This window comes from Quercus lobata, chromosome 7 (assembly GCF_001633185.2).
Source record: "Quercus lobata isolate SW786 chromosome 7, ValleyOak3.0 Primary Assembly, whole genome shotgun sequence".
NCBI classification, from domain to species: domain Eukaryota; kingdom Viridiplantae; phylum Streptophyta; class Magnoliopsida; order Fagales; family Fagaceae; genus Quercus; species Quercus lobata.
This window is the reverse complement of record NC_044910.1, coordinates 824,415-850,640: the sequence shown is the minus strand read 5'-3', so window position 1 is coordinate 850,640 and position 26,226 is coordinate 824,415. Positions and strand designations below refer to the sequence as shown.

The following is a 26,226-nucleotide window of genomic DNA, read 5'->3' as shown; positions in this document are numbered from 1 at the left end:
TATATATAAAACCGAAACTTTTGAAACTCCCACAATTTTCCACATCAGCATAATATTAAAAAATAAAAATAAAAATATAATAAAACCTTTCTAAAACCCCCGATGCTCTGCCTTCTCTTTCACGATGCGCTACCTTTCTTTCACCAAAACATCTTCTTCCTCAGAACAGAGACAGAAAAAAGGAGATTGAGAAAGAATCATCGGAGTGTCAGACTATCATTTACCGGCAAGCCAGTCGCTCATCAACATCAGGCCGCCTAAATTGCTACCGGTAATATATATATATATTTTTTCTAAATCTGGTACTCTTTTTTTCTCCCAAAATACCCGATGCCCTCCACTCTCTTTTCAGATTCTTTCATGCAACCCTCTCCTTCCCTGAAAATCAAAACCCTCTCCTTCCCCAAAATCAAAACCCAAAAACCCAAAACTCAAATGCCGCCGGTGTCATCGAGGAAGCTATGAGCAAAAACCCTCTCCTTCCCCAAAATCAAAACCCAAAAACCCAAAACTCTGCAACCCTCTCCTTCCCCGAAAATCAAAACCCTCTCCTTCCCCAAAATCAAAACCCAAAAACCCAAAACTCAGATGCTGCCGGTGTCATCGAGGAAGCTATGAGCAAAAACCCTCTCCTTCCCCAAAATCAAAACCCGAAAACCCAAAACTCAGATGCCGCCGATGTCATCGAGGAAGCTATGAGCAATCTAACACAGCCTCTAAAGCAGGTTTTGGAATTTTCTTTTTGTGGGTATTGTTGAATATTGCTAAATGACTGAAATATTTGTTTTGGGTTTGTCTTTATTTTCTATTTCTATTTTCATTTGTGGAATGCAAATTATGTCTTTGATGAAATGCTTCAATGAACTGTCTATGAGTTTTTGTCATATTTGCTGTGTTTGCACTGTGTTTGAGATATTTTCCAACCATTGTATAAAGTTGTTTTGATGCTTGAAAGTAGTGGTGGGATTAATTAAATTATATTATATTAAGATATTTGTCCTCTTGAATCTTTGTTTGACTGAGCATTGGTCTATATATTTGCTGGTCTGTGCATATTGTGCCTGCGCTGCATTGTTTGGTTTTGAAATATAGTTGGCTTATAATATATTATATGAAGTTAAAGCCTTTTTGTCTCTTACAGTTTATTGCTTGGCTGGGAATTATTTAATCGTAGTGTGTTCGTATTGTGCTGCACTTTTTCTACAATTCGGTGATGAAGTCTGTGGGTACCTAAGGCATGCTTGACAACGTCCTAGGCATGCTTGCAACGTCCTCGGCCGTCCTCGGCATGCTTTGCAACGTCCTAGGCGTCCCACATCGAAGGAAAACCCCCCCACTTTCTGCCTTATAAGCTGTGAAGCAAAGGGAGTAGTGTACCACCAAGCATCACTACTCCCTTTGCTTCACAGCTTATAAGGCAGAAAGTGGGGGGGTTTTTCTTCGATGTGGGACGCCTAGGACGTTGCAAAGCATGCCTAGGTCGGCCAAGGACGTTGCAAAGCATGCCGAGGACGGCCGAGGACGTTGCAAGCATGCCTTAGGTACCCACAATAAAAGATCACAGAGATGCTTGGTGGTACACTACTCCCTTTGCTTCACAGCTTATAAGGCAGAAAGTGGGGGGGTTTTCCTTCGATGTGGGACGCCAAGGACGTTGTCAAGCATGCCTAGGACGTTGCAAAGCATGCCTAGGACGTTGCAAAGCATGCCTAGGACGTTGCAAGGCATGCCGAGAACGGCCGAGGACGTTGCAAGCATGCCTAGGACGTTGCCAAGCATGCCTTAGGTACCCACAAAGTCAAAGCAAATGTTTTATTTGCATCTCTTGGTAAGTGGTGATTGGTCATTGTAGTACATACACGACAGTATATGGTAAGGCAATGAATAACTACCTTAAGATTTTATGTTTCATACATTTTATGGATAGTTGAGGATATTTAAGATTTAATTCTTCATTTTATTTTAAACTTAAGTTTGATTTCTATTTTTCATTAAGTAATTTAATGTTTCATCTTTATACAAAATAGGTTTCCCGTGCATCGCATGGGTTTAGCGACTAGTATTAATAAATACTAGAAGATTTTTAACTCCGAATTAGCATGAAATCAACATTTAATATTTCTTCTAAAAGGATAAAATTTCAGATCTCTAATTTTTTAAATTAAAAATTAAAAAAATTTACTTATATATTTCTAAGATATATTATCATGGTATATGATTAATTATTAGAGGAAAAAAATAGTGTATTAATAATATACAAAATTTTCCATTTTTATCAAATACATTTTGAATTAACGAGTTATTAATATTGCAAGAGAAATTAGATGAAACAAAAATGAAGCATTGATTATCTAAATAAATGAGTTACACGTTTTTAGTAAAAATCTAGGGGGCTATCATTTAAATTTATATCTAAAGATATTTTTTTTTACCAAAAATATAAGATGAATGAGAGATTTTTGAAAAGTCAAGCTCCCATAGCGTAATCACCAAGAAGTAACCATATTTGCTTAACATTTAATGCTAGTTTTGATTCATAATATCAATTCTAATCGTCTTTCTAAATAGGAAAATATATAGCTTTTAAAGTAAAAGATCAAGGCAATTAATTTGTTTGATTAAAAAATCAATATAAATTAGACGAGGTCCTGTAACGTTACATTTAGAAAAAGTAGAGAAACTAATTTCATCAAAAAAGTTTTTAGTAATGGCTACTTTCATCAAATTTCTTTGTGTACTTTTCGTCCTCAGTTTCGTTGGCAAAGGTAAAGGATTCTATCAATGCATACAATCCTGAAAGGCATTTCTTTTGTTTAAACAAAAAGATGATATTATATGAAAAGGAACATTTTGTTTTATAATATGAAGGCATATGAACGATTCTTGTATTTTGAATGTTATTGGATGTAAGGATAGGCCATGCTATCTAATGCATCGCAATCTTACTACCATATATAATATTCACGTCTTCTAGATATGTTTTTTAAAATTTTTATTATGTTTATTTTATTAACGTCCATGTTCTTGTTATTCATGTTTTTGAATTTGATTTAGTATTTCTAATTTGTTTATGTTTCTTTAATTGTAGGAAATTGTCAATGCACCCTAAGCCAAGTAACCATCAAACAATCTAAAACTGGAGAAGTAGTGCAACAAAAGCCAGTGTGGAGTGTGACAATCAACAATGGCTGCCTATGTTCCCAATCAGATTTGAAATTGTCCTGCAATGGTTTTCAGACAGTGAAACCTGTTGACCCTTCGGTATTGTCTAAGTCAGGCAACGAATGTCTAGTTAACAATGGTGTCCCAGTTGCACCATCTTCTTCACTTAGCTTCACCTATGCTTGGGACACTTCATTTTCATTCCAGCCACTTTCTTCCCAAATTAATTGTTCTTGAGGTTTCACAAAGTGCCTGATGTTTATGGTAGACTCATTTAAATTAGATGATTTTTCATCTAAATGAGAGCTTTATTGTTGTACTCGATTTCAATTATGTTGTCTACATTAATAATAATATCATGGGCAGCATAAAATTTTGATTTTCATACCTTCATCTGAATTGCAGCGTGTCGTCCATGCTCATTTATATAGCGTTGCCTCTCCTTTAAATTTTTGTGTTGTAGCGAATGCTTTTGCTATTTGAATATCACTTGAATTTCAATATAATACCTTTTTCAACAAATAAAATGAATATTTTCTATAAAAAAATAAGTAACTCGTCTCTTTTACCCAATATTTCAAAGAGGTTCAAAATACAATATTAACAAAATATATATATATATATATATATATATAAGAAATGCTAACGAATGCCTTTAGGGTACTGGTTAATAATCCATTTAAAGAAAGTTTTAATGGGAAATGAAAATTAAGTAATTAATATTTTAACAGCTTTTTCCATTTCCCATAAAAGTGGTATCAAAACTTTCTTAAAATAGATTATTAATAAGTGCCTTAAGGGCACTCGTTAGCATAACCCTATATATATATATATATATATGATATATGTGTTGATTTCAAGTTTCACATAGTGTAACCATATTTGCAAGAGCAATTAAAGGAAACAAAAATGAAGCATTAATTATCTAAATAAATGAGTTACACGTTTTTAGTAAAAATCTAGGGGGCTATCATTTAAATTTATATCTAAAGATATTTTTTTTTTACCAAAAATATAAGAGGAATGAGAGATTTTTGAAAAGTCAAGCTCCCGTTGCATAATCACCAAGAAGTAACCATATTTGCTTAACATTTAATGCTAGTTTTGATTCATAATCTTAATTCTATTGGTCTTTCTAAATAGGAAAATATATAGCTTTTAAAGTAAAAGATCAAGGCAATTAATTTGTTTTATTCTAAAATCACTATAAATTAGACAAGGTCCTGTAACATTACATTCAGAAAAGAGCAGAGAAACCAATTTCATCAGAAAAGTTTTTAGCAATGGCTACTTTCATCAAATTTCTTTGTGTACTTTTCGTCCTCAGTCTCGTTGGCAAAGGTAAAAATTTCTATCAATGCATACAATCCTGAAAGGCATTTCTTTCGTTTAAACAAAAGATGATATTATATGAAAATGATGTTGTTGGGTATTATCAGACTTAAGATGATATTATCAAACTTAAGGATGATATTGGGAATGTTGGCTGAAATTTGGATCAGGTGTCTTTCTCTTTCCCAACCTCAACTCTTTTAGAGATAAAGGCAACTCCCCTCCCATTCTCTTGCCAAGGAGATGATAGACTAACATGGCACTTATCTTCAAATGGTGAATTTAAACTGAGAGAAGCATACAAGCTGGCTTTAGATAAGGAGGAGAATATGAACAGAACTCTTTTTCCAGGTACTTGGGTGTGGAAGATTTTATCTCTCCCTAAAGTAAAGCATTTCCTTTGGCAATACTGCCACTCTAGCATAGCTGTGAGAGCAATTCTTAATGAGAGGGGGCTCGGAATCTCTCCGGTCTGCCCATTTTGCAATGCCGATCCTGAGACCATTGTCCATGCTCTTCGTGACTGCCCAAAAGCTAGATGTTTTTGGAATTCCCTTCTGCCTCCTATGCCTCCGAATCTCTTCTTTGGTATGCCATTAGTGGAATGGTTGAAAATCAATTGCAGAAGCTCTCAGATTAGCGCCATATCTAAAATGAGTGGGGAACGATTTTTCCTATGGCTGTATCGATTCTTTAGCTGCACAGAAATAGTATTGTCTTTGGTAGAACAGGTCCGCAACGTAATCTTTTAGACCAAACCTTGGCTAGAATAGCTAAGGCAGCTTATTTGGTCAGCAATGGAAGCAAAAACACTAGTCGAAATAAAATCAAGGTGAGGTGGCTGCATCCTCTGAGTTATTGGTTCAAATTAAATTCAGATGGTTCGTCTAGGGGCAATTCAGGTTTGGCTGGCAGTGCAAGTCTCATTCGTAATGAGTACCTCCACCCTTCACCTCCACCCTTCACCTCTCCCTTGCGCACGTATCTAGCCCAATATCTGAGACAATTCATATTGGCCCATTAATCACTACAATCAAAAAGAACAAAATAGTCTCTCTCCTTTTCAATGTGAGATTAAACATTTTCACAACTCCTCATCTTCAATATTCACTCCCACATCTTTACATTTATGTTGTAACAATTATTCATTTTAATTATTTAATATTAAAATACTCCAACATTTAGTTTGTTAATGAAATTTCCTATTTACCAAAAACATTTTGTTTTATAATATGGAAGGCATATGAACAATTCTTGTATTTTGAATGTTTTTGGACGGTAGGATTGGCCATCCTATCTAATGCATCGCAAACTTACTACCATATATGATATACATATCTTTTAGATATGTTTTTTAAAGATTTTTATTATGTTTATTTTATTAATTATGACATCTTTAGCTCTTGTTTGGGAGGTGAGAATGGAATGGGATGAAATGGAAAGGAACGAAAAGAATAATTTTAGAATATTCTTCACTTCCTTTGCTTGGGAGTTTCAATAGAGGGAATGGAAAGTTCATAAGTGGGAGAAAATGGAATAGGTAGGATGGAACACTCATTCCTCTCTATTCTCTTAAAACCTCAAATTTTGATTCTCCCCAAATTGGGAGAAATGAGAGAGAATAGAATTAGATTTAATAATTTTTTTACTAAACCTCCCAAAATACCCTATATGTTCAACCTTTTATTTTAAAATGGGGGTTTAATAGTAATATTGTTATAAAATGATTCCATTCCATTCCCTTTATATTATTTCCAAACAAGATTTCTTACATTCCATTCATTTTTATTCATTTCTATTCTTTTATTTTAAAACTTCTACTCAAGATTATTTAATTCCATTCCATTTAATTCATTTCTCTTGCTTAAATACATTCCATTCCTTTTCATTTTCTTATGATCATTCCATTCCATTTCATTTCGTTCTCATATGAACTCCCAAATGAAGCCTTAGTGTCAGGACCATTGTCAGTTTTAGTGTTCATGTTCATGTTGTTCATGCTTATGAATTTGATTTAGTATTTCTAATTTGTTTATGTTTCTTTAATTGTAGGAAATTGTCAATGCACTCTAAGCCAAGTAACCATCAAATAATCTAAAACTGGAGAAGTAGTACAACAAAAGCCAGTGTGGAGTGTGACAATCAACAATGGCTGCCCTTTTTCCCAATCAGATTTGAAATTGTCCTGCAATGGGTTTCGAACTGTGAAACCGGTTGATCCTTCGGTCTTGTCTCAGTCCGGCAATGAATGCCTTGTTAACAATGGTGTGCTGGTTCAACCATCTTCTTCAGTTAGCTTTACCTATGCTTGGGACACTTCATTTTCGTTCTAGCCACTTTCTTTCCAAATCAATTGTTCTTAAGGAGGTTTCTCAAGGTGCCTGATGTTTTTGGTAGATTCATTTAAATTAGATGATTTTTCATCTAAATAAGAGATTTATTGTTGTACTCGATTTCAATTATGTGGTCTACGTTAATAATAATATCATGAGTAGCATAAAATTTTGATTTTCAAACCTTCATTTGAATTGCAGCATGTCGTCCATGTTCTTTTATATAGCATTGCCTCTCCTTTAAATTTTTGATTTCAAGTTGCACATGGTGTAATCAATTGTCCTTAAGGAAGTTTCCCAAAGTGCCTGATGTTTTTGGTAGATTCATTTAAATTAGATGATTTTTCATCTAAATAAGAGCTTTATTGTTGTACTCGATTTCAATTATGTGGTCTACGTTAATAATAATATCATGGGCAGCATAAAATTTTGATTTTCAAACATTCATTTAATTGAATTGCAGCATGTCGTACATGCTCTTTTATATAGCATTGCCTTTCCTTTAAATTTTTGTGTTGTAGCAAATGCTTTTGCGATTTGAATATCACTTGAATTTTAATACAATACTTTTTTCAACAAATTAAATGATTATTTTCCTTAAAAAAATAATTAACTCGTCTCTTTTACCCAATATGTCAAAGAGGTTCAAAATACAATACGAACAATATATATATATATATGTGTGTGTGTGTGTGTGTGTGTGTGTGTGTGTGTGTGTGTGTGTGTGTGTGTGTGTGGGGGGGGGGGGGGGGGGTTGATTTCAAATTGCACCTAGTGTAAACTCTAAGTAATATTACATTATTCAATAACTTGTTATTAAATTCATATTTTGAAAATTCAACCATTGAATTAAATGTTCTATATGTTCTTAACATGCATGGCAATTTTTAAGCCAATCGAATGCAATTTATCATTCGATCTATAAACTCATATTCTTTGTATTATTTTAAGCTACAAAAACATAAATTTAAATAATTAATTGATGACATAGTTATTGATCATTGATCATATCTTTATATTTTTTAAGTATAGAGAATATACGAAGATAATGTAATCCAGTAATAGATTTATCAAAATTCACATTTAACTAAAAAGTATTGGATGATGTAACATTACTTAAATTTACACTATGTATAATTTGAACCTCTCTCTCTCTCTCTCTCTCTCTCTCTCTCTCTCTGTATATATATATATATATGTATGTATGTATGTATGTATGGAGGTATAAAGTAGCTATTTTTTCCTTTTCCTATATAATGGTAAGTGGTTCCGATAAATTTTATTAAAATTTGAATGGTAAGTAAATAAAACTATTTATTGTGGAATATAAATAAATAATAAAAATAAAATAAATTATTAAAATCTTTGCTTAGATAGATTGTCTATTTGAGATTCGTTTATTTTGTTGAAATTAAATTTTTTTTGTTAAAAGTATTGTAAATAGAGGTAAAAGTTAGAGGAAATAGTACTATGAGACTCATGAATAGTACCAAAAGTATAGTATGACTCATGAATAATAGCAACAATAAGTTGAATAGTAAAATAAGCTGGTTTTTTTAATTTAGAGCCAAATACACACAGAAGGTTAAATGGATATACATTCATTTACAACATTGCTTTGGTAAAAAAACTAAAGAGTGAGATATGATGGCAATTAAAAGCAAATGAGACAATACTAATAGTAGGCTAAATGAAAGAGTTCTCTTATTTATTGAGGACTAGAAATAAAAAATTAAATAAGTTACTCCCTCCGTCCCACTTTGTTTGTCCTCTATTCCATTTTGGGATGTCCCAAAATATTGTCCTGTTTCTAAAAATAAAAGTAATTAATTTACTAATGTTCCTATTATGCCCCTATTAATTAACTAATTCAATTTTTTGATAAATTTATTTAAGGGTAATTTTGGAAATTTATACATTTTTAAAAGGTAGACAATACAATAAATGATGTCCCCTTAAAAAGTTTGACTTTTCAAACAGGACAAACAAAGTGGGACGGAAGGAGTATTAAAATCTTAACTTAGTTTGAAGGAAAAATGAGATAAATTTATTAAAAGCTTTGCTTAGGTGAAAACTATCTCTTAAGAACTTATGATGTTCTTGCCTTCTTGGTAGATTCACTTTACATGATTTCTAGTCAACGTCAAAATAAGAGCTTGAATTTTTTTTGAAAGCAATAAGAGCTTGAATTTTGTTTGTATGGGATTTTAATTATGTGATCAATATATAATATATATCATTGGATAGCACTGAATTTTACCACGGCCATGTTCCTTCATAGCATTTATGTCTCTCCTTTCATTTTTTGTGTTGCAGCAAGTGTGTGAGTGTTTTTTTTTTTCATTTGGCTGGGATCTTAAGTAGCGATGTATGGGACGGAAAAGTGCGTTGGGCCAATAAGATTTAGATCTTGGGTTTGAGTATCCCTAATTCTCACTACTGAGCGCGATAATGCCAATCTCCATCCGTGTTGCCCTCGGCGCATAAGGATTGCCACCCTCCCCTCCTAAGCATTGTTAAAATATGAATTTTTTTGTAAATTTATGGCACTATGAAAATCATTTTAGTAAATGAGGAAAGCAACAAATTGTTGTGTAGTCAAGCTACATATGTTACCCAAATTAGACTGTGATGTGGCCTACTTGTCCACGTAGGGGGTGCGGTTAATGTGACAAAAAAAAAAAATGCCATTTTAATTTTTATTACAAAAAAAAAAAAACCATTTTCGATTCTTATTAGTTTTTTTTTTTTAATTTTTTAGAAAGGTTCTTATATTAATAATTACGAGTCCAAAAGGATGCTACCAATTTTGGTTCCTGTAGTCCCAAAAAATGGTGTCATTTTGGACTTTCCAATAATCGAAAACTAGACTGTAACTCGTACTTATGCACAGAAACATAGTCATAAAAACAAAAGAATTGATGACTTTTTTTTCAATATTTATTCAGATTTTGTTAATTATAATTTATTATTAGTTGAATAAAATTTGTAAATATTGATATTGTTAATCAAATTGGAGCGGAATTCCAAGGTGTGGCAAAGGGATCAAAATTGGAAGGTGGGGGTGGGAGGAAGAGGTTGAAAATCAGAGCTAGGGACAATCTCCTCCTTGCTCTACTATTGCGTTAGGGACAATCACTTATCACATACATTAATATTCTAGTTACATCCTGTGCTATTGTGACTATCAAATTATCAATAAAAAAATTAAATATAGATTTATTGGGGTGTTCTTCCATTTTAGATATTAGGAAATTGTCAAAATAGCAGAAAGGACACAACAATTGGTATACTTTGTTTTGGTAGCATGTAGTAAAACCCAGTTCCCATCCTTACGAGTAGATACAAGCCCACAAAAAATAAGAACCAAATCAAACAAAACCCACAAACAAATCAAACGGAACCCACGGAGACACAGATAAATCTAGACAATCCTATCAATATTTTGTGATTCAAATTTACAATTGGTGGAAAAGACAAATAGAGACGTTTAAGAGGACAAGATGAGTCGAGAAGAGAGACAAACCTGAGCACTGGGATCGATGGTGACTTCATTTTTAGCTTGAAGAAGAACGTAGAAGAGAGCGTTTCTTTGAAGAAGAACGTGAGAGGATTTGAAATCAAGGGATTTGGATGCCTCAAATCTTGGATGGAAAGGATTTGAATTTGGGCCCCTCAAATCCAAATCAAAGGGATCCAAATAGGATGCCAACAAATAGATTTAGTGATTTATCCAAGAACATCAATGATGAAGGTTGGAAAGAAGAGACAGTGAAAGAGAAGAACCTGCTTCATATCAGATGCAATGCAAGAGAGAAGAAGAACTGTATGTTTTTTCTATTTTTGGTTTTATATGTTAACCCGACTAACTGGTAACTAATATTCTATTCAAATTATACAAACAGCTAAGATTAAAACAAGTAAATTTAATGGCTGAAATTCACATGGGTACCGTACCCAAAAAAAAAAAAAAAAAAAAAAAAAGGTACAAGAGAATGACCCTTTATCTAATCATTATCTATTTACCTAATTCCTAATAACAAAAATACCATTTTAAATGGTAAGAAAGCTTAATGACATTCCCTCCTCAATTATACCCTTGTCCTCATGGGTAACTTTTGGAAGGCTCTCTCTCTCTCTCTCTTAACAATCTTCAAGTTTGTCTTCTTTTTATTGACAAACTTATGTTTCTCCTCCAAAATGATAACAAGCTAAAGAAAGTATTTCCTTTTCTCTAATATATTTGAAATTCGATAATTTTTCCATCTGAAAAATTACATCAGTAGGATTTTTTTTTTTATCACCATTAAAGTGGAGCAAATTAAACTAAGCTAGTTTCGAGTTGATTATGTTGAATGAACTACTTGGTTTTTACTACTTTGGCCATTAAGATATCCTGATTCTTTTAGGTTGTGCAAATCTTCAACTTGATCACAACTTTGGCTACCTGCAAGTAAGTTGATTACATCTTGATTTGTTTCAGCCACATAAATCTTCAACTTTTTTTCTCAAAAAAAATCTTCAACTTGAATATTACTTACACTATCCGCAAATTGATCAACGTGAGTATTCAATACAGCGAATATCTCTTGCACCTTTTTAAGGACGCATTGTTGCCATAAACCAAAATCACCAGGCTTAGCTCCTACGTGCTTAATGCGTGAATTGTCCATAACACGGGCTCTGATATCAATTTTTATGCGCACAGATTTTTCTTTTTGTTAATTGCTTCGAGGAAAAACAAGGGCTTCAAGTTTGATGATGAAATGTACTATTTTGAGGGAATTCATACTTCCAATGCAAAACTTATCCCAATAACAATACTTTTCAGCATGTTTTCTTATTCATCTTCAAGCCATAGAAAATAGATGGCTTCACAAGAAAATTATAACATTCAAATTCAATAGAAACCCAATCTTTATTTATTACAAGTAGATAAAATTTATTGCTTATTGGTGTTGTAGCGGGGTTGGTTTTTCTTTTTATTCTTTTTTATTTTTTTAATGATGGCAGCTTGAAATAGACGGCAACTCTCTCTCTCTAAAACCGAAATTATTTTGTCAATTTCAGGTGAAATGTCTGATGATTGCCTGTTGTTTGGGCTGGGTTATTAAAATTGTTGATGATTGTTGTTGGGTTGATGATTTTAGGTAAAAGGGTTCTTTCGGTCAATAGATTTTAATTCTATTTATCTTTTGGGCTGATGAATGTGATTGTTTGGGCTGGGTGATGTTATTGTTTGAGCTGGGTCTTGATTTTCATTTCGGAGGGAGCCGAAGTTATGTTTTCTTGGACCCAAATTGAATTAAGGAGTAATATATAACTATATACATATATCTTTTTTAATGTCAGAGGGGCCCGGGCCCCTTTGGACCTATATGTGGTTCCGTCCCTGAATTGTAAGAACCCTTCAACATGAAAAGTCTGAAAATTTGCTCTGTAATATATTTAAGCTGAACAAAATTTGGTATACTGGTGAGAATGGAAACTCACATGAGGATTCATTCAACATTATTAAGGGCTTTCTTTACATCTCGGAAAAAAAAGGGGCTTTCTTTACAACCTTAAATTTTTCAGTGATGGCTTTATTGGATTTCAGAACACAATACTCCTAGATGAAAATTTCAATGCCATGACTAAGACTTTCAAGCTCAGGGGTAGGCCACACGTGTAAAAATGTTCCATATAAGTTTATCAGGATACTCAAAAAGGGCCTCGAATAGCGTGAGGTGCTTGATGTTGGTCATGTTGCCATCTCAAAACTGCAAGGGAGTTAGGGAGAGAGTGAAATAGGCAACCATCTCAGCTATAAATTTTGCATGGTGCATTCAACTAATAACTGGCATTGACTCGAGCTCTTTGAAGTGATCCCAGGAAAAAAAAAATGGGATTCTATGGTATCAAATTTCAAAGGTCTTTCTAAATAGGTGAAGGGTCTTTCAAAAGAGAAAATATATATATATATGATCACGGAAATTATTTCTTTTGACTTATTTATGCTATAAAGGCAATTATTTCATTTGATTAAAAAATCGTTATAAATTGAGAAATTCTACATTGATAGTATTTTTACAACACTTTCACAACAAATTATAACTAGTAAGTTGTTATTTGTTTTAATTTGATCTACAATTTAAATTACTTTATTGCCCATATGTAACAACCAATAACCTGTCACTTAAAATTTGTTACGAAAGTATTGTGAAAATGTTGTGGACATAGTGTTTCTCTTATAAATTAGACAATTGTAAAAGTATAAAAAAAATGTTATGTCCACAATATTTTCATAAAAAATCATAATATCATATTGTTACGGATTATTATTAGTGGACAAACAGTAATTTTAGTGGCAAGTCTCTAATTATGACCAATAACTTTTAATATCTATAATTTGTTGTGAAAATGTAATGAAAATATTATATACGTAACACTTCTCAAGAAACTAGACTAGCAATGTGCAGTATAGTTTTTAGCTTTAATTCTTAAGCTTTTTTTTTTTTTGGGTGAAGTCGCTTTAATTCATAATCCTAAATCACGGATTTGTCATAACTATGACTCTATGAGAAGTCCACAAATATATGAGATCAAATATGATTAATGGTAGAGCTAGAAAATTTGGTCAGGAGGCCAAGCTAAATATATTTAAAAAATCCAAAAAATAACCTTTTTAACGGATGCAATTTTCATACATATATCAAATTATATATATATATAACATTAATAAATACTAAAAGATTTTTAACACCTAATTACCATGAGATCAACATTTATTATTTCTTCTAAAAGGATAAAATTTCATATCTCCAATTTTTTAAATTAAAATTAAAAAAAAAACTTTTTTATTAAAAAAAAATTACTTATATATTTCTAAGATATATTATCATGGTATAAGATTGATTATTAGAGGAAAAAAATAGAGTATCAATAATATATAAAATTTTCCATTTTTATCAAATACATTAAATACATTTTGAATTATTGAGTTATTAATATTATAAGAGCGATTAGAGGAAACAAAAATGAAGCATTAATTATCTAAATAAATGATTTACATGTTTTTAGTAAAAATCTAGGGGGCTATCATTTAAATTTATATCTAAAGATAATTTCTTTTACCAAAAATATAAGATGAATGAGAGATTTTTGAAAAGTCAACCCCCATAGCATAATCACCAAGAATTTACCCTATTTGCTTAACATTTAATGCTAGTTTTGATTCATAATCTTAATTCTAATGGTCTTTCTAAATAGGAAAATATATAGCTTTTAAAGTAAAAGATCAAGGCAATTGATTTGTCCGATTCAAAAATCACTATAAATTAGACAAGGTCCTGTAATATATTACATTCAGAAAAAAGCAGAGAAACTAATTTCATCAGAAAAGTTTTAGCAATGGCTACTTTCATCAAATTTCTTTGTGTACTTTTCGTACTCAATCTCGCTGGCAAAGGTAAAGGATTCTATCAATGCATACAATCCTGAAAGGCATTTCTTTCGTTTAAACAAAAAGATGATATTATATGAAAAGGAACATTTTGTTTTATAATATGAAGGCATATGAACGATTCTTGTATTTTGAATGTTTTTGGATGCAAGAATTGGTCATGCTATCTAAATTATCTAATGCATCGCAATCTTAATTTCTACCATATATAATATACACGTCTTTTAGATATGTTTTTAAAGATTTTTATTATGTTTATTTTATTAATTTTGATATCTTTAATTCTTGTTTGGGAGGAGAGAATGGAATGGAATGAAAAGAATAATTTGAGAATCTCTTTTCTTGTTTGGGAGTATTAATGAAGGGAATGAAAAATCAATTCTCTTATTTAGGAGTTTAAGTGGGAGGGAATAAAATGGGTAAGAGAGAACACTCATTCCTCTCTATTCCCTTAAAACCTCAAATTTTCATTTCCCTCGAAATTAGGAGAAATGGGAGAGAATGAAATTAGATTTAATGAATTTTTTACTAAAACTCCCAAAATACCCTTATATGTTCAACCCTTTATTTTAAAATAATGGTCTAATAATAATATTATCATAAAATGATTCCATTACATTCATTCTATGTTATTCCCAAATAAGATTACTTAAATTCCATTCATTTTTATTCCTTTATATTAAAACATCCAATCAAGGTTACTTAATTTCATTCATTTCCATTCTATTTTTTTTTTTTTTTCATTCATTTCTCTTACTTAAATACATTCCATTTCATTTCATTTCATTCCCTTATGAACTCTCAAACGAAACTTTAGAGTCAGGACTATTGTCAGTTTCAGTGTTCATGTTTATATATGTTGTTCATTCTTTTGAAGTTGATTTAGTATTTCTAATTTGTTTATGTTTATTTAATTGTAGGAAATTGTCAATGCACCCTAAGCCAGGTAACCATCAAACAATCTAAAACTGGAGAAGTAGTGCAACAAAAGCCAGTGTGGAGTGTGACAATCAACAATGGCTGCCCTTGTTCCCAATCAGATTTGAAATTGTCCTGCAATGGGTTTCAAACTGTGAAACCGGTTGACCCTTCGGTCTTGTCTCAGTCCGGCAATGAATGCCTTGTTAACAATGGTGTGCCAGTTCAACCATCTTCTTCAGTTAGCTTCACCTATGCTTGGGACACTTCATTTTCGTTCCAGCCACTTTCTTCCCAGATCAATTGTTCTTAAGGAGGTTTCTCAAAGTGCCTAATGTTTTTGGTAGATTCATTTAAATTAGATGATTTTTCATCTAAATAAGAGCTTTATTGTTGTACTCGATTTCAATTATGTGGTCTACGTTAATAATAATATCATCGGCAGCATGAAATTTTGATTTTCAAAGCTTCATTTGAATTGCAACATGTCGTCCATGCTCTTTTATATATATTGCATTGCCTCTCCATTAAATTTTTGTGTTGTAGCAAATGCTTTTGTTGTGCAGTTTATTGGCTTTTGTTTTTTTCCTATATAACCCATTAGATCAATGAATCTAGAATAGAATTTGCTTCCCCCCCCCCCCCCCCCCCCCCCAAAAAAAAGAAAAATAATAATGCCTTTCATCAGCTAAATAAATATTATTCTCTTCTCAAGAAAAAAAAAATTATTCATTAGGTAAATGTCTTCATTACCTTATTAAAATTTAAATTCATACTTCAAAATAATTACTATTCCCCCAAGACAAAATGATAATATTACTATTGAAATATCACTTGTATTTCAACTACAACAATTTTTTTTCAAGTAATTAATAAAATGAATCGTTTTTATAAAAAAATAACTCGTCTCTTTTACCCAATATTTCACCAAAAAAAAAAATATAGGTATAAATCACTATATTTTCATTTTCCTATAATAAATCATGAAATATATAAATAGTAAGTGAGAGATACCTAAAGAAAAGATTATAACAATAGACAAAACCAGAATTCAAAATTGTAATATAATTATAGTAAATAAAATATAGTATAAACAAAAACACAAAACTTTTTTTTTTTTTCCAATCACAAAACCAAGTACATGAAATTAATAACATTGATTTTCCATGGTTTGAGTGACTTGCACAATGTCTATCCTTTATAATGTGAAGGACCCAACTATGTTTATATTGAAATACATTTTGCAAACGTTGAAATGGAAAAGTGGGGAAATTATGCTTTACCACCCTAAACTATGCACTAGATTACACTTTGCACCCTAAACTATCTAACTAAATACTATCACCTTAAACTACCACACTTATCACACTTTGGACTTGTTCTGTAGTGATAATCTTTCATTTTCAATGCACAGCTCCCAGTACGTGACTAACCAATTGCACGAATCCCAGTACTCGACTTAATCACCAACTTGAGAATGATGTTGGCTGTAAAGTTTTTTAGTTCATCACACGATGAAAGTCAAGAAGCTCCTTGGTCACAAAACCTTACGATGTACAAACACAAGGAGTTACTTTCTTTGTGAAATCTCCAATTGAGCTTTGCTAGCAAGGCCTTATTCTTGGGCTCAGCGGTGAAGAGCCCAAGGCCTCCTTCCTTCTTAGGCTTGGTAATTTTCCTCCAACTAATAAGATGAGGTTTCTTTTTGCTTTCCGTTGAACCCCAAAAAAAGTTCCGGCTCAGCCTGTCCACTGCATTGGCTATTTTTAGAGGAGGATCAGTGCATTGCATGATATAATTCAAAACAACTAAAGTGACGGACTGGGTTAAGACTAGTCTCCCAGCAAAAGATAGGAGGTGGGCCTTCCAGCTGCAAGGCGATTTTGGACCCTTTCAAGAATAAACCCAAAGTCCTAAGGAATAGTTGTGTGCTTAATGGGGAAGCCCAGATATTTTCCCAACGAAGGTGTGAACCGCCAGCCTAGAATGTCACAGAGTCTCTCTCTATTTTCCCAACTAGGCAAATATGCTAAGTTGCTAACGTTGCTTGCACATTAATGTGGCACTAGCATTGATTTAGCACTGCGTGAAGTCGACACAGCTTAAGCAGGCTTCTTCCAAGTTCCAACAACAATTCTTCCAAGTTCTTCTTAACATAATTTAACACATTTTATCTTAAATTAAAGAGTCCGAATTTGGTAAGGAGAGGGTGTAAAACTCATGTTTTATATCATCCAATAAGAGATTGTCATATCAAAATTTAACTTAAAATTCAGTACATCCTACCACACTTAATAACATCTCAATAAACTCTCAATTTTGTTAGATTTATATATGGGTATTAGAATTGATTGAGTGTAGCTGTGCTTATTTTTAAAATATGTGATAAGATGATATGTCATATTAGAATTTAAGGGGTAAAACATGGATTTTACACCACATCCTTACAGAATTTAATCTCTAAATAAAATATATTAAGAATTTAATTCGATTACAAGCAAATGTAATGGGATAAGCGAAAAGTTCTCAAGCATTTATTAGAAGAAGAAAAAAAAAAAAAAAAACAAAAACAATAAACATTGTTTGAAAATTTTTTTTATTAAAGAGAAGTATGAATGCCTTAAGGCTACAACCACCAATTTATATTGGAAAGCACCAACGAAGCCCTAGTTTGATTGGGAAACTTTATTTGTGTTAAGCACTGAATTAGTCTAAAAACAAAAAATTTAGCCAAAAAATATTCTCAAAATAAATCTTAATTTATACCATTCCATATAAGGGCTCAAATTTGACTAAAACACTCTTAAAAACTGTATATCTTCTTTTCTTTTTCTTTTTTAAGAAACTAAAAACTGTATATCTAAAATATGGAAATAAAGCCTTATTCTACAAATTTCTGAAATTTTATCAAAATTAATATAAAAAATTAATAAACACACAAAAAACTAACTGCACATTCTTGACTACCTATAAGCATCATCTTGCTTATACTCGACATAAGAAAACTTGAAGTCCCTACATTGATTGCAAGATTGAAAATGTCAATCCCTGAGTACACCATGATTGCATTTGCAACCTATATTATTATTGGGGATTCCTAGCTTAAAATACTTAAGGCATATTTGATAGACTGTAATAGTTATTCATATAGTTTAGTTATTCAATAGTTTGGTTATATAATAGTTATTCCTATAGTTTAACTATTCAGTAGTTTGGTTATATTTTTATTACAAGGAATTGTCATTCCTTATGAATAGTTATTCTTTAAAATGAGGAATAACTATTCATCTCTTAAAATGTTGTAATAGTTATCCCTTAGTAGATGTATTAATTTCTAAAATTAATATATTTCTAAATAAACAAACTTTCCATATGCACATAACAATTATAAAATAAAAAAATCATAAAAAATAACTAATCTCTCTTTCAAATTTAAAAAATATTATTTTTTTAGAAAATATAATTATATGAGTAAGATATTTCCTAAAATATATCTTAAGTTTGATTTAAAATGCTTTCATTTCATTGTCTTTACGACTCTATTATTGTGTTGTCACCAAACAAGTGAATAATAATTATTATTACATTACAACATATTGTATTCCTTCTAATACTTATTCATATTCTTATGTAATTACTGTTACATTCTATCAAATGTGCCTTTACTTTGATTCTGTCATGACTTCTAACTCTTGGTTTAGACACCTTATAGGCATACTTGCATAAGTTCTTGTAGGGGCTGTAGAGGCAAAGGGATTAGGACACATGGTTAACTTATCTCCTTCTCCCTCCAACATTGGAACCACAATTTTCATAGAAGGACGATCCATTGGGTGCCACTGGATGCACCAGAGTCCCACAATTGCTAGTTTCTTTGCAATTTTAACATCTCCATTATCCACAACATAGAATCGTAGATCTTCCTTTTCCTCTAAAAAATTGTAGATCCATTCTGGGAAATATATTTGGTTAGTGTTCTCCATGGTTACATCAATATTTTTCCTACCTCCAACCATTTCAAGCAACAATATTCCAAAACTATAAACATCTGACTTGTAAGACACGCTCCCAGAGTTCCTAGAGAACACTTCGGGTGCAATGTAACCCATGGTCCCCCTAGCTGTGGTCATGGACACTGCACTCTGATCCTTTGCACACAACTTGGCTAAACCAAAATCAGAAATTTTTGGATTGAAATTTTGGTCTAGCAAAATATTATGAGGTTTAATAACAAAATGAAGGATTCGTTGATCACATCCTTGGTGAAGATATTCAATTCCTTTTGCTATGCCGAGAGCAATGCCTTCTAGCTTTTTCCAACCAAGGAAACGGTTAGAATCTACTAAGGAAATGAACTTCTCTAATGAATCATTTGACAAAAACTCATAAACTAGAGCCCTTCTAAATCCATCAGCGCAGAAGCCAACTAAGCGAACCACATTAACATGGTGGATCCTACCCATTGTTCCCACTTCATTTATGAATTCTTCCCCATTGCCCTTGGAACTGTTCAAGATCTTCACAGCAACATGGATTTCATTCGAAAGCTTTCCTTTGAACACTGTTCCATAGGCTCCTTGTCCTAACTTCTCTATAAATTGATTTGTAATCCTTTTAACATCGTTATATGAGTACCTTGCGGGCTTGAGAGCTCTGTAATCCTCCAAAAACTTTTCAATCCTTGCTTGATTTTCTTTTTCTATTTTGTCATAGCGATAGACATAGTAGAGTAAATAGACCACTAGGAGCAAAAAAAATGACCCCAAGGTGGAAACTGCATGTTAAACGTATTCATGAGTCAAGACAACAAATAAATAATTTATTGCAAATTTTTAAATGGCCAACGAAAACCTTACCAGTAATTACTATTGATATTGTTGTTGATCTACCTGTAAAATATTTTAATATGATCAGCTTTTTATTACACCTATCAAAAAAAAAAAAAAAAGGATAATTGTGTGAATTTTTTTCATTATAAGCAAAAAAATGATAAGGTTCTCCCATAGTATAGCAACATGATACTCCATTTTCTCACATGAATGATGGATTTCATCATGAATTTAATTAGTAAGATAAGCTATTTATTTTTTAGATAATTTCAACATATGGTGTCCGGTCCTGATGATATCTTTTTATCATCAGACCAAGACAACGATTGGTTTTTGGTATAAGTAAGGATTAAACCCCAAATCTCTTATTCAACCATTAGAGACTTTACTAGTTGAGCTAATTGAAACCCACTAAAATAAGCTATTATGTAAGATAAGAAGGTACCAAGTCAATGTACTCCTAAAATATTGAATAATTACTCTTATTAGTGAGGTAATATTGTGTTCAGACTTTGAGTTCATGTTTAGGCATTTGAAAGGTAATGTGCTAAGAAATGAGTGTTACTCAATTAATCAATTACCACACTTATGCTAATCTTTTTAGCTAATTAAGTTTTATGTTGATACCGCAAGGTTTGGTTACAAGTTCCAACTGATGGGCTGGGCTTATTCAAATTCTTTCGAGACACGAGTAATTATTTAGTGAAGTACCACGCTGTTATCTATATATATATATATATATATAAAACCGAAACTTTTGAAGCTCCCACAATTTTCCACGTCAGCACAATATTTAAATTAAATTAAATTTTCCACCTCATCACTGTTTTCCTTTTCCAATGCAAATTAGACTTCTAGCCAAATAAGGACACTCTCCCACCGCCTCTACTCTCTCCTATTTAAGAATTGCTTGCGTAGAAAACCTAAGCCCCAAAAACTTATTTTTGCTGCAACACAATTTTCTCCTTAAAACTTATTTTTCTTCAAGATTTTTTTTGAGGGCGGCTCATGCTTCACAATTCACATATTCCACTTATGTATTGGACTCCTCTCCTTTTTCAGTCAATGCATCAAGGTTAGGATTATTTGATTTGTTCAATAAAAATTATAGATTTGTTGCTTTTTCTTATAAGTTTGTCAATTGTTGTTTTGTTTATTTAATTGCTGGGCCTGAATCTTTTAATTAAATCTTCAAATTTATATTGAACAAATCAAATAACCCTAACCTTGATGTATTGACCGAAGAAGGAGAGGAGTCCAATACATAAGTGGAAAAGCTATAATCATGGATTCCCTTCTTTCTATTGTATTTCTCTATTGCGTAATTATATATATATATATATATATATATATATATATTGTTTTATTTCAATACTTTTGAAGCTTTGAATCTTCTGATTTCTTTTTAAAAAAAAAAAAAATTTGGCCTTTTGGAAGTTTTAACATCATAACTTTTGGGTTTTATTTTTTCTAGGGATAATTACACATTATCTACCTGTGGTTTACCTCTAATTCTAAGTGCCTACCCGTGGTTTGAATTTTGACACTTTACCCACCTGTGATTCTCACCGTTATTGTTCCGTAACCCACCTCTCTACTTTCCGTTACTCTAACACAAAAAATGTAAAAACAAAACCCAAAACGGATCAAAACACTCCTCACATGAAGAACATACACAAACACATGAAGAACATACACAAAGCTATTGTTAACAAAAGTTTAACAGCCCTACTTTTATATTTATTTATTTAAATAAAAAATTGATCGAAGTGGCGACATATTTTCTTTTAATTACCTAAACTAGCCAAAAGTTGTAATCAATTCCCAGAACTTACTCATTCTAAAAAAAAAAAAAAATCCCAGAACTTAGCAAAAGTCTCCACTCACTTGAACGTGGATCGATCAAAGCCATTAGCTAAAAAAACCCTCTTTGAGATACGGATTTAGCATTATGCAGACGGCAGCTCTCCTTCCTTCGCCTCCCTCTTTCCAACTCCCTCCTTCTCTTCTTCCCCACCGGTCCCAACTCCGACCGGCTCGGCTTCTTGCTTCTCTCTATCAAAGCTTCCCGTTTCGACACCTGGGGCGCCAAAGACGATGAGGTTTTACACAAAAGTACCGGATTCAACGGCGACGAAACCGCACCCTTCTTCGAGTTCTTGGTAGCGGCGTGGGTCAATTGCTTGGAATTCGGCGTGGGTCTGATCGATCCACCCAAAACACCTAGAATCCGAATCAAAACCCGATAGAGACGCCAAATCCCGATGCCACCACTCGGTTTCACTGCTTGGGTTTGTGACTTGTTTGCAGTTTTGGTGGTTCAGCAGTTATGGGTTAGAGTTTGTGACTTGTTTGTGATTTGATTTTGGGTTTGTGATTTGTTTGTGGTTTGATTTTGGGTTTGTGACTTGTTTGTAGTTTTGGTGGTTGGGGTTTGAGGTTGTGGGCGATGGTGGCTATGGCAGTGGGTTGTGGTGGCTGGTGGCAGGGGCAATGGGCAGTGGGTTTCGATTTTTTATTATTGATGATTTAGATGTTTTATTTTGGGTTCAACTTCCTATAATTTTTCAGATTTTTGGTATGTTCTTCATATTCAAGATTTGAGTGAGAGCGATATAGGTTTTTGAAAAACTTACTGCTTCATACTAAACATATGTAAAGAGAAAAAAGTTTCAGATGCCAAATTGATCTTTGCTTTTTTCATTGAAATTGATCTTTGCTTTTTTCAATCCATGTTTGTGTATGTTCTTCATGTGAGGAGTGTTTTGATCTGTTTGGGGTTTTGTTTTTACATTTTCTGTGTTAGAGTAACGGAAAGTAGAGAGGTGGGTTACGGCACAATAACGGTGAGAATCACAGGTGGGCAAAGTGTCAAAATTCAAACCACGGGTAGGCACTTAGAATTAAAGGTAAACCAAAGGTAGGTAATGTGTAATTATCCCTTTTTTCTATTATTAGAAATTATCTAGAAGATTTCAATGAATATCCATGGATTATTCTTTTTTAGGGTAACCCATCTTTATCTTATATTTCTATTCCTAACTTTTTTTTCCTATATTTTTTCTTTAATTGTCCGTGTTTACGTCTCTTTTGTTTTTCTTATTTTTTCTTTAATTGTCCGTGTTTATGTCTCTTTTTGTGTGAGTATGTGTCATCGTATCTGGGTATTTAGGCAAAATCTATAAAGAATAAAGATGCTTTTTTTTTTTGGTAATGAATCCTGTGTTTTTCATGACTTTAGTGAGTCATATTCTTAATGATCGAAATGGTTTTGTTTGACGTGGATTTTGTTTATATTGGTTTCAAAGTTTATTTCTTGGCTTATATTATAGATTGTAATATATTTATTCATCAAACTGTTTAGTTGAGTTTGTTTTCGAAATTGTTTTCAGTGTTGGACATTTTCTTGAAACATGTTGGTATCATATATTAAAATACTGTTAAGTTGATAATAATAATAATAATAATAATAATAATAATATAGTTTAATAAATGTCTGAAACGTATAATTGTTAACAAATGTTTTAGCTATATGATTTTATTTTACAAATTCAATTTTGGTGTTGTAGTAAAATAAACAAAGATTAAATTATATATTGTACTCAATACATTTCCCGTGCATCGCACGGGTTAGCGACTAGTTCTCCTAAAACTTTAAATTCTCTTATTAGCAGGGTAACATTGCATTCAGACTTTGTGTTCATATTTCGGCTATTAAGAAGTCTAATGTGCTCAGCAATAAGTTTTCCTCAATTAATAAATTACCACACTTACAATAATCTTTTTAGCTAAATTTTGAGCTGATACCCTAGCCTATTTAAGTTCTTTTAAGACTCGAGTAATTATTCAATATTATGAAAGTTTAGTTTATATTTTATAATCTCTTCTATCATATAATAGTAAGTTATACTAATTAAATTTATAATAAAATTTACCATTCATGTAAATAAGAGAATGGTGCACCAGATTGCTTTACAAATAATTTTCCTTTTGAGACAAGCAGACTTCTAAAATAATGTTCTTTTGGTTGGGAATAACACCTCATGACTGGTTACAATAAATAAATTACCGTCGCAGAGCATTTATAAACTGAGCTTGATAAAATCAATAAATGTTGGCTTGAAACGTGAAGAACTTGTGTGATTAATGATTATAGAAGTGGAAATTGGGTAGAGATAATACAATACCTTTGTCTTTGTCGGGGTTGAAGCACTCAGTTTTCTTCTCAGTGCTATTATTCTCGAATCTACATTTCTTGCCTTCCCCTTCACAGAGTCCGCACTCAGCCGGTTCAGACCACGTCAATTCAAGAAAAGAAAATTTTATATCATCAGTAAATTGAACTGAAACGCTATACATCTTTGTACATGATACTATGGGATAGCAGTCGACGGTAGCGTCCGAAAGAAAAGCATAAACTGGATGGCTATTGCTACTAAGACAATCTATCCGAAAATAATTTTCCTCATATGTTTCTGGCGTACAATTGAAAAGGGCATAGTCATAGTCATCTTGAGAATTTTTTACTTTGAAAGTAGGGGAAGACAAATCGAGTCCCAGAATTTTCCAAGGAAAGCAATTACCTGGGTCAGCTACCCGAATTAACCGAGATTTGTAATCAATGCTTTGGACAAAGGCTTTTACTGAAGTATTCAGGTCGAGCACCGTATCATTATTATGAGAGCAGTAGAGATCAAAGCCAGGATAGCCACAGTGGTGGTCTGGCTGCTTGTCTTTGAGTCGGAAAGGAAATCGGATGGCTGGACCATCTGCTCTACACCGTAATTCGGGACACCTAATATTATTGTAGCCTTCTCCAAGGTCTACGATGAAAACCACAAACAACAGTAAGGATGGGATAACTATATTAAGGGAAATATCCATATCTGTGGTGTGGTCTGGAAAAGCTTACTAACTTAGATGGTAGTATATATGTATATGGATTATTATTGAATCCTCGCCTATTCCTATGCAACCAGTAATATTTGGGTGGGTGAGAATTTATTGACTTGGGTCAACCGTTGCTTCGGGTGGACTTCATAAGATCATTTATTTTTTCTTTTACTTGGATTCATTGAATCAATAAGGGGTGTCCCTCTAAAAAAATATATATTAAATAAATTCTTGGATATATATATTTAAAATGTGAAGTTCTATATTAAAAAAAATAGCAAGTAGATAATATAATATACTTATACCAAAACTTTATAAACTTCAATCTTTTGAATTGAATAATGTCTCTATAGGACTTTAAAAAAATAAATAAATAAAATTCTTCTATGTTATACCAAATTACTAACTACTTAATTGGATTCTCTTTAAAAAATTTCTTTGTAAATTTTCACTCACCTAATATTAGATTTGTCACCAAATTTTCAGATCTGATGCTTCTCTTATCTCTTCTCTTCTTCTCCTTTGTTTCTTCTCAGCTTTGCAATACAATTTTTTCATTTTGGTCTCTGCGTGTTTGGTGTTGGTCTTCTTCATTTTTTTTCTTCCTCAGATCTTTCTCTCTATTGGTTTTTGAGTTTTGCTTTGGGTTATCACGTAATGAGACAAATGGTAAAAAGAGACAAGACTTTTGTTTTTTAAAATTTGAAATTTAAGGAGATATGATAAGTACATAGTGGAAGTGAACATGTGGAGGATATAATATGAAGATTAAAAATGTAAAAATAAAACGTAAAAGCAAGAGAGAATGAGTGGAGGTGAAAAAGTGTTAGGTATAAAAATAAAAAATAAAAAATAAAAATTGTTATCTTCTTTTTTTTTTCTTTTTTTCTTTTTTTCTTTTTTTTTCTTTTTTTTTGCTGAATTATTAAAAAAAAAAATTGTTATCAGGTACTTCAATACTTGAGAATTGAGATATGTGTAAAAAAAAGACGGAAACTGGTGTTTGAACATAAGCTTTCCGTTTCTATAGAATACCCATTAATATAGTCACAAAACTGCGGGGACTCATGAAGCTTTATATGAAATATCGTGTGAGAACAATCATACATACGGTGCTATGTATACTTACTTAAATAAATTACTACGTAGCGTAAAAATCCCATAAAAGCAAACATTTGAATTTGGAGATACATATATAAATTAAAAATAAAAGAGTTTTATAGAAAGGCCGGGCTCTGATAGTGATCATACCCATCCAATTAAGAAGTCAATTATTGCAACTCAATTCCCTTCTTTTATGTCCCACATTTCTCCA

The 26,226-nt window shown here is 32.1% G+C and overlaps 2 protein-coding genes across 2 annotated transcripts; one reads left to right on the top strand and one right to left on the bottom strand.

Moving 5' to 3' along the window:
• Positions 1 to 2,707: 2,707 nt before the first annotated feature.
• LOC115953182 (TPD1 protein homolog 1-like) lies at positions 2,708 to 3,399 on the top strand. The gene is made up of 2 exons (XM_031070716.1): positions 2,708 to 2,765; positions 3,089 to 3,399. Exons 1-2 carry the CDS (start codon positions 2,708 to 2,710, stop codon positions 3,397 to 3,399), a joined length of 369 nt encoding a protein of 122 aa, XP_030926576.1.
• Positions 3,400 to 18,731: 15,332 nt separating this feature from the next.
• On the bottom strand, positions 18,732 to 25,091 carry LOC115952367 (rust resistance kinase Lr10-like). Its single transcript, XM_031069523.1, has 3 exons — positions 24,206 to 25,091; positions 20,046 to 20,078; positions 18,732 to 19,963 (listed from the first exon to the last, which is right to left on the bottom strand). The coding sequence occupies exons 1-3, from the start codon at positions 24,900 to 24,902 to the stop codon at positions 18,852 to 18,854; spliced, it is 1,842 nt and encodes a 613-aa protein (XP_030925383.1). The 5' UTR covers positions 24,903 to 25,091; the 3' UTR covers positions 18,732 to 18,851.
• Between the last annotated feature and the right edge of the window lie 1,135 nt (positions 25,092 to 26,226).

What these genes read in the sequence shown, in the direction of transcription:
- LOC115953182 (XM_031070716.1), top strand. Translation starts at nt 2,708, where the DNA reads ATGGCTACTTTCATCAAATTTCTTTGTGTACTTTTCGTCCTCAGTTTC. An exon ending in CCTCAGTTTCGTTGGCAAAG is followed by an intron (nt 2,766 to 3,088) that starts GTAAAGGATTCT and finishes CTTTAATTGTAG; the next exon opens with GAAATTGTCAATGCACCCTA.
- LOC115952367 (XM_031069523.1), bottom strand. Translation starts at nt 24,902, where the DNA reads ATGGATATTTCCCTTAATATAGTTATCCCATCCTTACTGTTGTTTGTG. An exon ending in CAACCCCGACAAAGACAAAG is followed by an intron (nt 20,079 to 24,205) that starts GTATTGTATTAT and finishes AATATTTTACAG; the next exon opens with GTAGATCAACAACAATATCA. An exon ending in AATATCAATAGTAATTACTG is followed by an intron (nt 19,964 to 20,045) that starts GTAAGGTTTTCG and finishes TTTAACATGCAG; the next exon opens with TTTCCACCTTGGGGTCATTT.